Source organism: Mustelus asterias, chromosome 12, assembly GCF_964213995.1.
Source record: "Mustelus asterias chromosome 12, sMusAst1.hap1.1, whole genome shotgun sequence".
Taxonomy (NCBI): domain Eukaryota; kingdom Metazoa; phylum Chordata; class Chondrichthyes; order Carcharhiniformes; family Triakidae; genus Mustelus; species Mustelus asterias.
The window spans coordinates 14,285,164-14,297,564 of record NC_135812.1 but is presented as its reverse complement, the minus strand read 5'-3'; the positions used below and the strand labels follow the sequence as shown (position 1 = coordinate 14,297,564).

Below are 12,401 nucleotides of genomic sequence, written 5' to 3'. Positions count from 1 at the left end.
GGAGATCTAATAGAGGTGTACAAGATTATGAAGGGTATAGATAGGGTGAACAGTGGGAAGCTTTTTCCCAGGTCGGAGGTGACGATCACGAGGGGTCACGGGCTCAAGGTGAGAGGGGCGAAGTATAGCTCAGATATCAGAGGGACGTTTTTTACACAGAGGGTGGTGGGGGCCTGGAATGCGCTGCCAAGTAGGGTGGTGGAGGCAGGCACGCTGACATCGTTTAAGACTTACCTGGATAGTCACATGAGCAGCCTGGGAATGGAGGGATACAAACGATTGGTCTATTAGGGCCAAGGAGCGGCACAGGCTTGGAGGGCTGAAGGGCCTGTTTCCTGTGCTGTACTGTTCTTTGTTCTTTGTTTGATTCCTGGCTTGGGTCACTGTCTGTGTGGAGTTTGCACGTTCTCCCCGTGTCTGCGTGGGTTTCCTCCGGGTGCTCCAGTTTCCTCCCACAGTCTAGAGATGTGCGGGTTAGGTTGATTAGCCCATGCTAAATTAGTGTTGGGGTTAATACATGGGGTTATGGGGATAGGGCTGGGTGGGATTGTGGTCAGTGCTATAGGGATTCTATGATCTATAAATTCTAAGAATGAGAGGAGATCTAATTGAGGTGTATAAGATTCTAAAGGGGATTGACAGGGTAGACATAGAGCACTTGTTTCTCCTTGTCGGACGCTCTAGAATGAGAAGCCATAGCCTTAGGCTAAGGAGAGGCAAATTTAAAACAGAATTGAGGAGGAATTACTTCACTCACAGGGTCGTGAGTCTGTGGAATTCTCTACCCCAGAGTACAGTGGACTCCGGGACACGTTTAAGGAGGAGATAGATAGGTTTTAATTAGTAGCAGGATGAAGGGTTATAGCGTCCAGGAAGGTGGAGATGAGGCTGAGATGAGATCAGCCATGATCGTATTGAATGGCGGAGGAGACTCGAGTTGCCTACTCCTGCTCCTAGTTCTTACGTTCGTATTATTGTGAGCAGCATTATCGCCCTCGAGATGGTGGTGAGTCATTGTCTTGAACCGCTGCAGCCCATATGATGTAGGTACACCCACAAGGGAAGGAGTTCCAGGATTTTGACTCCGAGACAATGAAGGAACTCATATAAACCAGTGGAGAAATCATTTCCAAACTTCTGTAAGTGGGCAAATTATTTAGTTGTTTCAAAAGGGGTATTCGGGCAGTGTTTTTATTCGAATAATTAACATGTTACTTAAATATCTTGAATCCACTTTGAAACCCAGTCATAAAAACTTCAATGGGCAGGGGCAATGTAAAATTATCCAATAGATCAAGCACTGGAGCTAAATTGTGCATAGCTCAGTTTCTCGTGTACAAGTGAGGATGGTAGATGTCTTGTTATGAAGAGAACAAAGTTTTTCTCTTTTTTTATTGAGGGGCATTATACACTCCTAAATCAAAAGTATGTTGCTGTGTGCTTGTCTGGCATGCTATGTTGTTGTTACAGTCTTAAGCCTATGTTAGGTGGAACATTCTGTACTTATTCAGGTTTGGACTCCTAGTCACATTCCATGTTTAATGAGGTTTCATGCGGTGTCTGACCCATCCTGTGCTGTTTGAGAGGAACTTCCAGTGCCTTCCAAGCTGCATCTGTAAAGTCGGCCATCCCACTCTGTGACCTCAAGCTCTCCTGTTGTAAATCTGTTTATGAATTGTCGGCAAGGCTAAATGTATGTGGCCTTTTTCTCAGCCTGTACGTCAAAATTCAGTCTTCTTTGCTGCTGTCATATCCCTAGACTTGCTTCTAAAGGAACAAATGAAAGAAAGAACTTACCTTAACTTTGCAAGACCTCAGGATGTTCCAGAGCATCTTGCAGCTAGTAAGGTACTTTTCAAATGCTAACACTAGCGTAATGTAGGGAACCCAGCAGCCAATTTGTGCAAGCGAGATTCCACAAACAGTAATAATCTGGTCATGAACAGAGACAGGCTGGAATTTTCCAGCCATTCACACCCCGTCACCACTGCAAGTGAGGACGGAGAATTTGGCGCTCAGCCAAGCTTTCATTCGCTGCAATGGGACCAGAGAATTCCACCGGCGAGGACGGCTGCAGAATTCTCCCCCACAATGTTTCAGCGATGTCGGTTGAGGGATAAACATTGTCAGGCCACTGGGACGTGCTCCCTCGCTCTTCAAGTAATGAAAAGCGATCCTTTACGTCTACCTAGACTTTGGTTTAATGTCTCATCCAAGAGATGGCACTTCAAACAGTGTAGCACTCCCTCAAGTGATGCACTGGAATGTTAGCCTGGATTTATTGCTCAAGTCTCTAGACTGGGACTTAAACTCATAGGTAAGGTGGCACAGTGGTTAGCACTGCTGTCTCACAGCGCCAAGGACCTGGGTCCGAATCCCGGCTTGGGTCACTGTCTGTGTGGAGTTTGCACGTTCTCCCCGTGTCTGTGTGGGTTTCCTCCGGTTGCTCCAGTTTCCTCCCACTGTCTGAAAGATGTGCAGATCAGGTGGATTGGCCATGCTAAATTGCCGCTTAGTGCCAGGGGGACTAGCTAGGGTAAATGCATGGGGTTTGGGGATAGGGTCTGGGTGAGATTGTGGTCAGTGCAGACCCAATGGGCTGAATGGCCTCCTTCTGCACTGTCGGATTCCATGATTCTAAACTCACAGGTAAGAGTGCTGTCAAATGCAGCACCGCTGCCACTCTGAAGAAGCAAAGTAAACCTTCATAAGAAAGTTATATGCGTTACCCAGCTTTCACATCCTCAGGACATCTCAGAAATGCTTAACACCAAAGAGTTACTCTTGTGAGTAAGTGCAGCAGCCAGATTTGTGCACGGCCAAGTTCTATCCAGAAGCAAAGTAATTAATAGCCAGCTATAATTTGTGTTTTGTTGCTGGTGTTATCTCTGTCAATCAACTTGCAGTTTGTGAGTGCAGAACTGACTTTAGTGTCCCATTTATTTTCACAGCTAGAGTATGAAACTTCAGGAAGTTCTGATTTTGTTTTGTCAGGGTACGAGCTGCACAGACTGAGCTGGGACAACAGATCCTGGCGGATTTTGAAGAGGCTTTCCCATCCCAGGGAACAAAGGTGAGAATGTCCTGCTAAAGTTTAGTTTTCACATCCTGCCTGCATGCATTTCATAACCTCTTGAACGCCTGTGCCCATTTTCTGTCTTCTGACTTTGGTGTGACTTTCTGTGCACTTGTACTGCCAAATCATTTGATTGATTGCCCAAGTGGAGGGAATGAATTGTTGATCTGGTCCCAGATCCTCGTCCAATGTAAATAGACAAAGGAAAAAAACTGCGCACACAACAAAACCAAAGAGGCTGGGAAACTTATGCAGCCTGTTGGCGTCTCAAAAAAGATCTTCTGCTTCCGATGAAGATCCTCGGTCAGTTTTGAAAAGTCCGTACCCGAAATGCTAATCTCTCTGACCTATTTTGAAATGCGGCACGGTGGCGGCACAGTGGTTAGCACTGCTGCTTCACAGCGCCAGGGACCCGGGTTCGATTCCTGGCTCGGGTCACTGGCTGTGTGGAGTCTGCACATTCTCCCCGTGTCTGCGTGGGTTTCCTCCGTGTGCTCCAGTTTCCTCCCACAGTCAGAAAGACGTGCTGGTTAGGTGCATTGGCCATGCTAAATTTTCCCACCGTGCACCCAGACAGGCACCGGAGTGTGGCGACTAGGGGATTTTCACAGTAACTTAAAATTTGTTTGTTTATTTATTAGTCACAAGTAGGCTTACATTCACACTGCAATGAAGTTACTGTGAAAATTCCCTAATCGCCGCACTCTGGCGCCTGTTCGGGTACACAGAAGGAGAATTTAGCATGGCCAATCCACCTAGCCTGCAAATCCGTGGACTGTGGGAGGAAACCGGAGCACCCCGGGACACAGGAAGAATGTGCAAGACAGTGACCCAAGCTGGGAATTGAACCCAGGTCCCTGGCGCCGTGAGGCAATAGTGCTAACCACTTGCCACCATGCCATCATTGCAGTGTTAATGAAAACCTACTTGTGACATTAATAAACAAACTTAAACTTGCTCACACTCGCCTGATGAAGGAGCAGTGCTCCGAAAGCTCGTGATTCCAAATAAACCTGTTGGACTTTAACCTGGTGTTGGGAGACTTCTTACTGTGCCCACCCCAGTCCAACGCCGGCATCTCCACATCAAACTTAAACTATATATTTCCAGTGTTCCTCATCTCATACTACCCCAGTTATCGTGGACTGAATCATGAAGACAGCATTGAGTTTCAGAATAAAAACGTGTCCTGGTCACCACAATGGAAAAAACAAATATTTAAAAAATGCAATTCTGTGTTCGGATGTTCCAAGCCAAAACCGTATGTTGGCGCTTCATTCATCCAGTTTTCTAAACACATTTCCCATTCTTAGCTCTGCCATGATGTGGAGCTATGAAGTGGGAAGCCAGATTGTTGCGCTTAAAAGAAAAACATAAAAAGAAGAAAGAATGAGAAGCAAGTCACCCTGTGGATACTTATCAGCACCTTCAACAACACCTTTCATGTGTCGTTAACCATAAATTCAATATTTTGATTTATTCGTTCAGGGAATGTGGCATCATTGGCTGGCCCATCCCTAATTGTCCATGAACGGAGTGGCTTGCTGGGCCATTTCAGAGGGCATTTAGGAATGAACCACATTGCTGTGGATCTGGAGTCACATGTAGGCCAGACCAGGTCAGGACGTGGTAAAATGTTGTTGGCAGAGGGAACTGATGGCTTATTTCCTTTCTGAGATGCAGGACGGTCCTTTTGGGAGTAAGAGCTGGAACAAAGACCTTTCACATAAAATAAAGAGGAATTACGTGTTTTTTTTTCATTTTTGCATTGAAGTGGTATTGCAGTCATGGTTAACCGACCTGCAACTGCAACTTTGCTTTTAATAATGAACATGTTTCAGTATTATCCTGAATTGATGATTGATTAATTGAGCTTGACCTTTGAACTTGAGCTTTTCAGCAAAACCTGTCCAAGAAAGTTGCCATAAAACTGATTTTTCTGTTTGACTTTTTTTGAATCTGTCTAACATTGAGCACTTCTAGAGTGAAATACAAACTGGTTCCGTGACCAGCCATGGTTGAGTTGCAGCCATGTTAAATCATATTCTCAAAAGTGCAAGGGGAGGCGGTGGCGTAATGGTATTATCACAGCACGAGTAATCGAGAGACCCAGGGTTCTGCTTTGGGGAACCTGCGTTCGGATTCCACATGGCCGATGATGAAATTTGAACTCCGTAAAATCTGGAATTGACGGATGACCATGAAGCCGCTGTCGATTGTCATAAAATGCCCAGCTGGTTCACTAATGCCCTTTAGGGAAGGAAATCTGCCGTCCTTACCTGGTCTGGCCTACATGTGACTCCAGACCCACAGCAATGTGGCTCATTCTTAAATGGCCTCGCAAGCCACTCTGTTCGAGGGCAATTGGAGGTGGGCAATAAATGCTGGATCAGCCAATGACGCCCTATTCCTCGAACAAATTAAAAACAGCATTGAATTTTACTTTTCAACAACACACGAACGAGGGAAGATTCCATTTCTAAAACGGAGATGTTTGCCGGAATTTTACTGCCTCGCCCAACCGAGGCCAACGGAGAATGCCGTTCTGCGAGCCTCGCCCGCCCCGAATCCGGGACGGGGCGTGCTGGTAAAAGTCCGGCCGATATCTTGTAAGCGTTGGGTTATGACAGCCCTGTTCTCGAAAGTGCGAGAGACGCAGCTGATGTTTAAACTTTGAAAATATATATATAGCTTTGGCTGGATATCTAATTGTTGGTGAATTTTCCTTTCCATCTCTGCAGAGACCAGCGGGTCCCAGTAACGTCCTGCGCGATGCCTGCCTGGTTGCCAATGTGCTGGATCCCAAAATTAAACAGGAAATCATTAAAAAGTTTACAAAGCAACATCTTTCGGAATACCTTGTTTTGTTCCAGGAAAACCAAGATGTAAGTAAGCATGAAGCTGAAGGAATACTTCAGCTTACAGTAATTACTGGGAGGCCCAGGAGGCAGCCTTTTGTTCTGCAGTTGGCGTTCGGAGCTGCTGCAACGTTTCACAAACACTGAAATCTGGGGTCTTGCTGGATGAACTCAAATTTTCACTTCAGCCAATTGACACTTTGGAAAGTTAGTTTTAAAATTCCTGCCCCCTGTGGAGTTACTCGATTTCAAACAGATGGCCCTTGGCTTCAGTGCTTGGGCCAGGGAAGAAGACAAATTGGCCATGGCTCCTGCTCATTTGATTTGATTTATTATTGTCACATGTATGAGCATATGGTGAAAAGTATTGTTTCTTGCGCGCCATATACACAAAGCAAACCTTTTATAGAGAAGGAAAGGAGAGAGTGCAGATGTAGTGTTACAGTCATAGCTAGGGTTTAGAGAAAGATCAACTTAATACAAGGTAAGTCCATTCAAAAGTCTGATGGCAGCAGGGAAGAAGCTGTTCTTGAGTCGGTTGGTACGTGTCCTCAGACTTTTGTATCTCTTTCCTGACAGAAGAAGGTGGAAGAGAGTATGTCCGGGGTGCATGAGGTCCTTAATTATGCTGGCTGCTTTGCCAAGGCAGCGGGAAGTGTAGACAGAGTCAATGGATGGGAGGCTGGTTTGTGTGATGGACGGGGCTACATTCACGACTCTTCGTAGTTCCTTGCGGTCTTGGGCAGAGCAGGACCCATACCAAGCTGTGATACACCTGTAAAGGATGCTTCCTATGGTGCGTCTGTAAAAATTGGTGAGAGCCGTAGCGGACATGCCAAATTTCCTTAGCCTCCTGAGAAAGTTGGTGGGCTTTCTTAACTGGTTGTTATCCAGTGACTCCTGTTGGAAGTTTCCTTCTGTGCACGTAGGGCAACGGAAGGATTGTGCTCGGATGTGGTGGTCCCCGTGATCTAAATGTTCTGCTCGAATCTGGTGTGAAGAATAGCCAGTAGGTCGAGGGACTAAAGGAGGCCTGAGACCAAGAGAGTGTGGTGGAAAATGAAGCTGTTATCCTAGAAATATGAGAATATATAAATTGTTATGGCAATAGCTGCTTGTAATGGAAAAGCAAATTTAAGGGTAGAGTTTACATGACCTTGTTAGTCTAACAGGAAGGAGCTTATTGTGAATTTGTGAACCACATGAGAACGCTGCATTCCTCACTCTGGACTCATGCAGATCGATTGATTCGTGAGTGTGTTGGGTCAGAGATCATGAAATAGACTAAACAGTAATCCGATAGTCTATTTACTCTCCACTTTAATGGCTGTGCCCCCTTGTGCCTTTTATTGTTGTTAACCTGTTGCTGCAGCTCTGACATTGAGATGTCAGTTTTAAAGTGGAGCGAATTGGTCTGATACCCACTCACTCGTATCTATTGCAAGCCTCTTTTACGTTGTGCTTGGGTGTTGCACCAGAGTCACCCAGCTCCCAAGATGTGTGTCTGAACATAATGATCAGCAGCCCCAAGGTAAACCTGCTGTATTTGCTGAGGCTGGCCGGCATGAATACATAAATGATTCTAACGAGTTTACTTTGGGACTGTGAGGGATTTGCAAACTGATAGCTGACAAACAGTTGTCAAGGATGTGATTTTAGTTCACAACAGGAAAGCCGCAATGTGTTCTCACCATTTCGTTTTAATGCTTTGACTAGGTGGCATGGCTGGATAAGATAGATCGACGCTATGCATGGATTAAACGGCAACTGGTGGATTACGAAGAGAAATATGGCCGGATGTTCCCACAGGAATGGTGCATGAGTGAACGGATTACTGTGGAGTTTTGCCACGTCACCAGGTATAAAGCAGATGTGTGATAATGTTTGGCAAACCTGTCAGAGTTTTTTAAATGGATGCAACTAGCCAAATAGACATGAGGGATCCAGTAGATGTGGTGTACCTGGATGTTCAGAAGGCTTTCAATAAGGTTCTGCACAGGAGGCTACTGAGCAGAATTGGAACACATGGGATTGGGGGTGATGTACTGGCATGAATGGAGAATTGGTTAACAGACAGAAAGTGTGTGTGAATCAACGGGTCATTCTCAGATTGGCAGGCCGTGACTAGTGGAGTACTGCAAGGATCAGTGCTTGGGTCCCCAGCTATTCACAATCTATATTAGCGCTTTCGACGTGGGAACCAAATGCAATATTTCCAAGTTTGCTGAAGACACAAAGCTAAGTGTGAATATGAGTTGTGAGGAGGATGTAAAGAAACTTCAAAGGGATTTAGACAGGCAGAGTGAGTGGGCAAGAATGTGGCAGGTGAGATATAATGTAGGGCGGCACGGTAGCACAATGGTTAGCACTGCTGCTTCACAGCTCCAGGGACCTGGGTTCGATTCCCGGCTTGGGTCACTGTCTGTGTGGAGTTTGCACATTCTCCTCGTGTCTGCGTGGGTTTCCTCCGGGTGCTCCGGTTTCCTCCCACAGTCCAAAGATGTGCGGGTTAGGTTGATTGGCCATGCTAAAATTGCCCCTTCGTGTCCTGAGATGCGGAGGTTAGAGGGATTAGTGGGTAAATATGTAGGGATATGGGGGTAGGGCCTGGGTGGGATTGTGGTCGGTGCAGGCTCGATGGGCCCAATGGCCTCTTTCTGCACTGTAGGGTTCCTATGATTTCTAGATAAATGTGAAGAGTGGCACAGTGATTAGCACTGATGCATCACAACGCAAGGGACCTGGGTTTGATTCTTGGCTTGGGTCACTGTCTGTGCGGACTCTGCACGTTCTTCCTGTGTCTGCGTGGGTTTCCTCTGGGTGCTCCGGTTTTCTCCCACAGTCCGAAAGGCATGCTGGTTAGGTGCATTGGTCATGCTAAATTGTCCCTCAGTGTACCCGAACAGGCGCCAGAGTGTGGCGACTGAGGGATTTTCACAATAACTTCATTGCAGTGTTAATGTAAGCCTACTTGTGACTAATAAATAAACTTTTACTTTTTACGTGGTCGATGCAAGAAGCACTCAGAGGGTAGTGAATCTTTGGAATTGTCTAGCCCAGGGGGCTGTAGAGGTTCAATCATTGGCTATATTCAAGACAGAGATTGATAGGTTTCTGGATATTAAAGATACCAAGGGATATTGGGATCATGCAGGAAAATGATGTTGAGGCGTTAGGTCAGCCATGGATGGCGGAGCAGACTCGAGAGGCTCGATGACCCAATCTAGCCCCTGCTTCGTATGTTTATTATTCATCTTTTTCCTTTACTTTTGCCAGATTGCCATGAATTCCTCTTGTCTTTCCAAAAGCAATGAAGGGACATGGTTTCCATAGTTGACAGGTTTCAACAGATCCTCATCCCTTATTTAAAAATCATTATTTAACAGTTTTGCCCAAGTATAGGATTTTTATCACCTTCCTGTCTTCAGCTGGTCTGGTCAAATAGTCTGGGTAGCTTTGCAGACACTGATGAGACCTCACCATGACGAGATCGCAGGAACTCTGCTTGAACAGTGTGAATTCAATCTTTCCTCTTGTACCTGACCCAAACTAGAGCAAAATGCCATCGTTGTGTTTTCTCAAGTGACCTGGCTGAGGACTCAAAGTGTTGTCATTGAGGGTGACCACACACAAGAGGCAGCTGAAACTAAGATGAAGGCAAAATACTGCGGACGCTGGAATCTGAAACAAAAACAGCAAATGCTAGGAAAACTCAGCAGGTCTGACAGCATCTATGAAGAGAGAATAGAACTATCGTTTCGAGTCTGAATGACCCTTCACAAGAGCTCCAATGAAGGGTCATTGGAGGCGCTGGAGTGTGGTGACTAGGGGATGCTGTCAGACCTGTTGAGATTATACCTCAATCAACATCACAATAGTTCAGATAAAAACAAAATACTGCGGATGCTGGAATCTGAAACAAAAACAGAAAATGCTGAGAAAACTCAGCCTCCGTGGAGAGAGAACAAAGCCAACGTTTCGAGTCTGGATGACTCTGCGTCTGAGCTCTGATGAAGGAAGGGTCATCCAACTCAACGTTGACTAAGACCCGACCTCAGGAGCTCTCTACATGGGCGGTGCTCACTAGCACTTAGAGGATGCTCTGAATTTTGCTTCAATTTGTCAAGTTGCCTTTTCTCTCCATTCCTTGAGTCCGTTCTTTGCTTTGAAAATGTGAGAATGGGTAGATCTTGCCTAAGGAGAACATTTTTCCTCTGTTTTAGGATCGAGCTGGCTAAAATAATGCGAACCAGAGCCAAGGAAATTGAAGTGAAGCTGCTGCTGTTTGCCATTCAAAGAACAACGAATTTTGAGGGGTTGTTAGCCAAACGGTTCTCGGGCAGCACACTGACGGATGGCATAGTGGTAAGAAATGATCAGAAAAGAAACGAGTGTCTGTGTTGGAATCTCCTTTGTCCTATTTAATTCTTGAATCACTGGTTAGTGCCATCACCAACTCTCAACACACAACTACCATCCCTGAGGTAAAAGCAAAACACTGCGGATGCTGGAAACCTGATATAAAAACTGAAGATGTTGGAAAAACTCAGCAAGCCTGACGGCATCTGTGGAGAGAGAAACAGAGTTAACATGTCAGCTGAAAAAGGATCATACGGACTTGATATATTAATTCTGATGCTCTCTCCACATAGATGCTTTCAGACCTGCCAAGGTTTTCCAGCATTAGGGGGTGGCACAGTGGGTTAGCACTGCTGTCTCACAGCGCCAGGGACCCGGGTTCAATTCCCAGCTCGGGTGACTGTCTGTGTGGAGTTTGCACGTTCTCCCCGTGTCTGCATGGGTTTCCTCCGGGTGCTCCGGCTTCCTCCCACAGTCCAAAGATGTGCGGGTTAGGTGGATTGGCCATGCTAAATTGCCCCTTAATGTCAGGGGGTTTAGCTGGGGTAAATGCATTGGGTTATGGGGATAGGGCCTGGGAGGGATTGTTGTCGGTGCAGACTCGATGGGCTGAATGGCCTCCTTCTGCACTGTAGGATTCTATGTTCTATTTTCTGATTTTAAGCCCCTCAACCATCTAACCCGCACATCTTCGGACTGTGGGAGGAAGCCAGAGCACCCGGAGGAAACCCACACAGACACGGGGAGAACGTGCAGACTCCACACAGACAGTCAACCCAGGCTGGATTGAACCCGGGTCCCCAGCACTGTGAGGCAGCAGCGCTAACCACAGTGCCACCCAAGTTGCTTTGTAACAATTGATCCTCCCAAAATGACCAATTTGAAGTGGTTTCTTTTTCAATCTGTACAGCATCTTTGAAATGTTGGCTGAGTTGCCAAGAAAAATGTCTATGGTCTTCTTCAAAATCTCAATGTTAGTGTCTGGTTTGAGTTTATTTATGCACAAGAAACTTCCATTACATTTTCGGCAGACAGTGTTAGTCAGATGCTAATGGTCCTTGACAGCCAGACCTCTGAACTCTATCCGCATTCTTTGTGACTAATTACTTTTCTCGTGCCCACATGCCTGTCAGCAGTGACTGGCCTTTTGTAGCCCCTCAGGCCGGTGTCTGGGAATTTGCTGAGAGTTAGTTAAGTCTAACCTGCTTGCTGGGGAGGTTGAGTTAAGACGCTTCAATCGGCATGCCACTGTCCTCTCCAAGTGGGTGCCTGTAGGTGTTTTGGGCCCTCCCATGTAATATGGAGAGGAAGCAAGCACGTAACAACCAAGTGGAAGATTTACAGGCACTCATTTATCGCCGGTTTGCAGTGTTTTACTTTTATAAGTTAAAGGACTTTACTGTAGGACACAACTGCCATTTCTCCCTGGAAAGACAGCGAATGAGGGGAGATCTAATAGAGGTGTACAAGATTATGAAGGGTATAGATAGGGTGAACAGTGGGAAGCTTTTTCCCAGGTCGGAGGTGACGATCACGAGGGGTCACGGGCTCAAGGTGAGAGGGGCGAAGTATAGCTCAGATATCAGAGGGACGTTTTTTACACAGAGGGTGGTGGGGGCCTGGAATGCGCTGCCAAGTAGGGTGGTGGAGGCAGGCACGTTGACACCGTTTAAGACTTACCTGGATAGTCACATGAGCAGCCTGGGAATGGAGGGATACAAACGATTGGTCTAGTTGGACCAAGGAGCGGCACAGGCTTGGAGGGCCGAAGGGCCTGTTTCCTGTGCTGTACTGATCTTTGTTCTTTGTTCTTCAATGTTTAAAAAAAAGCTCCTAAAGTCAGTTCTGATGAAACGTCAATGAGCTGAAATGTTAACACATCTCCTTCCACAGATGCCCTCTAACCTGTTCAATATGTTCTGAATTTTCTGTCTTTGTTCTTTATCCGTATTTGTTTTCCTTTTTTTGACTTGCGGTTGAATTTATTTTTAGCTTTACTATTTTTTCAGCTCTTCTCCTGATGTAACGTAAGTTAAAGTTAATTTATTACTCACAAGTAGGCTTACATTAACACAGCAATGAAGTTACTGTGAAAATCCCCTAGTCGC

At 46.0% G+C, this 12,401-nt stretch overlaps 1 protein-coding gene across 1 annotated transcript in view; it reads left to right on the top strand.

The window, feature by feature from the left end:
- Window positions 1–12,401, top strand: part of vps53 (VPS53 subunit of GARP complex) — a 293,849-nt gene that overhangs the window by 104,518 nt on the left and 176,930 nt on the right. Inside the window, exons 8-11 of the mRNA XM_078224778.1 lie at window positions 2,995–3,073; window positions 5,818–5,961; window positions 7,651–7,793; window positions 10,158–10,299. Coding sequence (XP_078080904.1) covers window positions 2,995–3,073; window positions 5,818–5,961; window positions 7,651–7,793; window positions 10,158–10,299 — 508 coding nt within the window. The remainder of the gene's footprint in view (window positions 1–2,994; window positions 3,074–5,817; window positions 5,962–7,650; window positions 7,794–10,157; window positions 10,300–12,401) is intronic.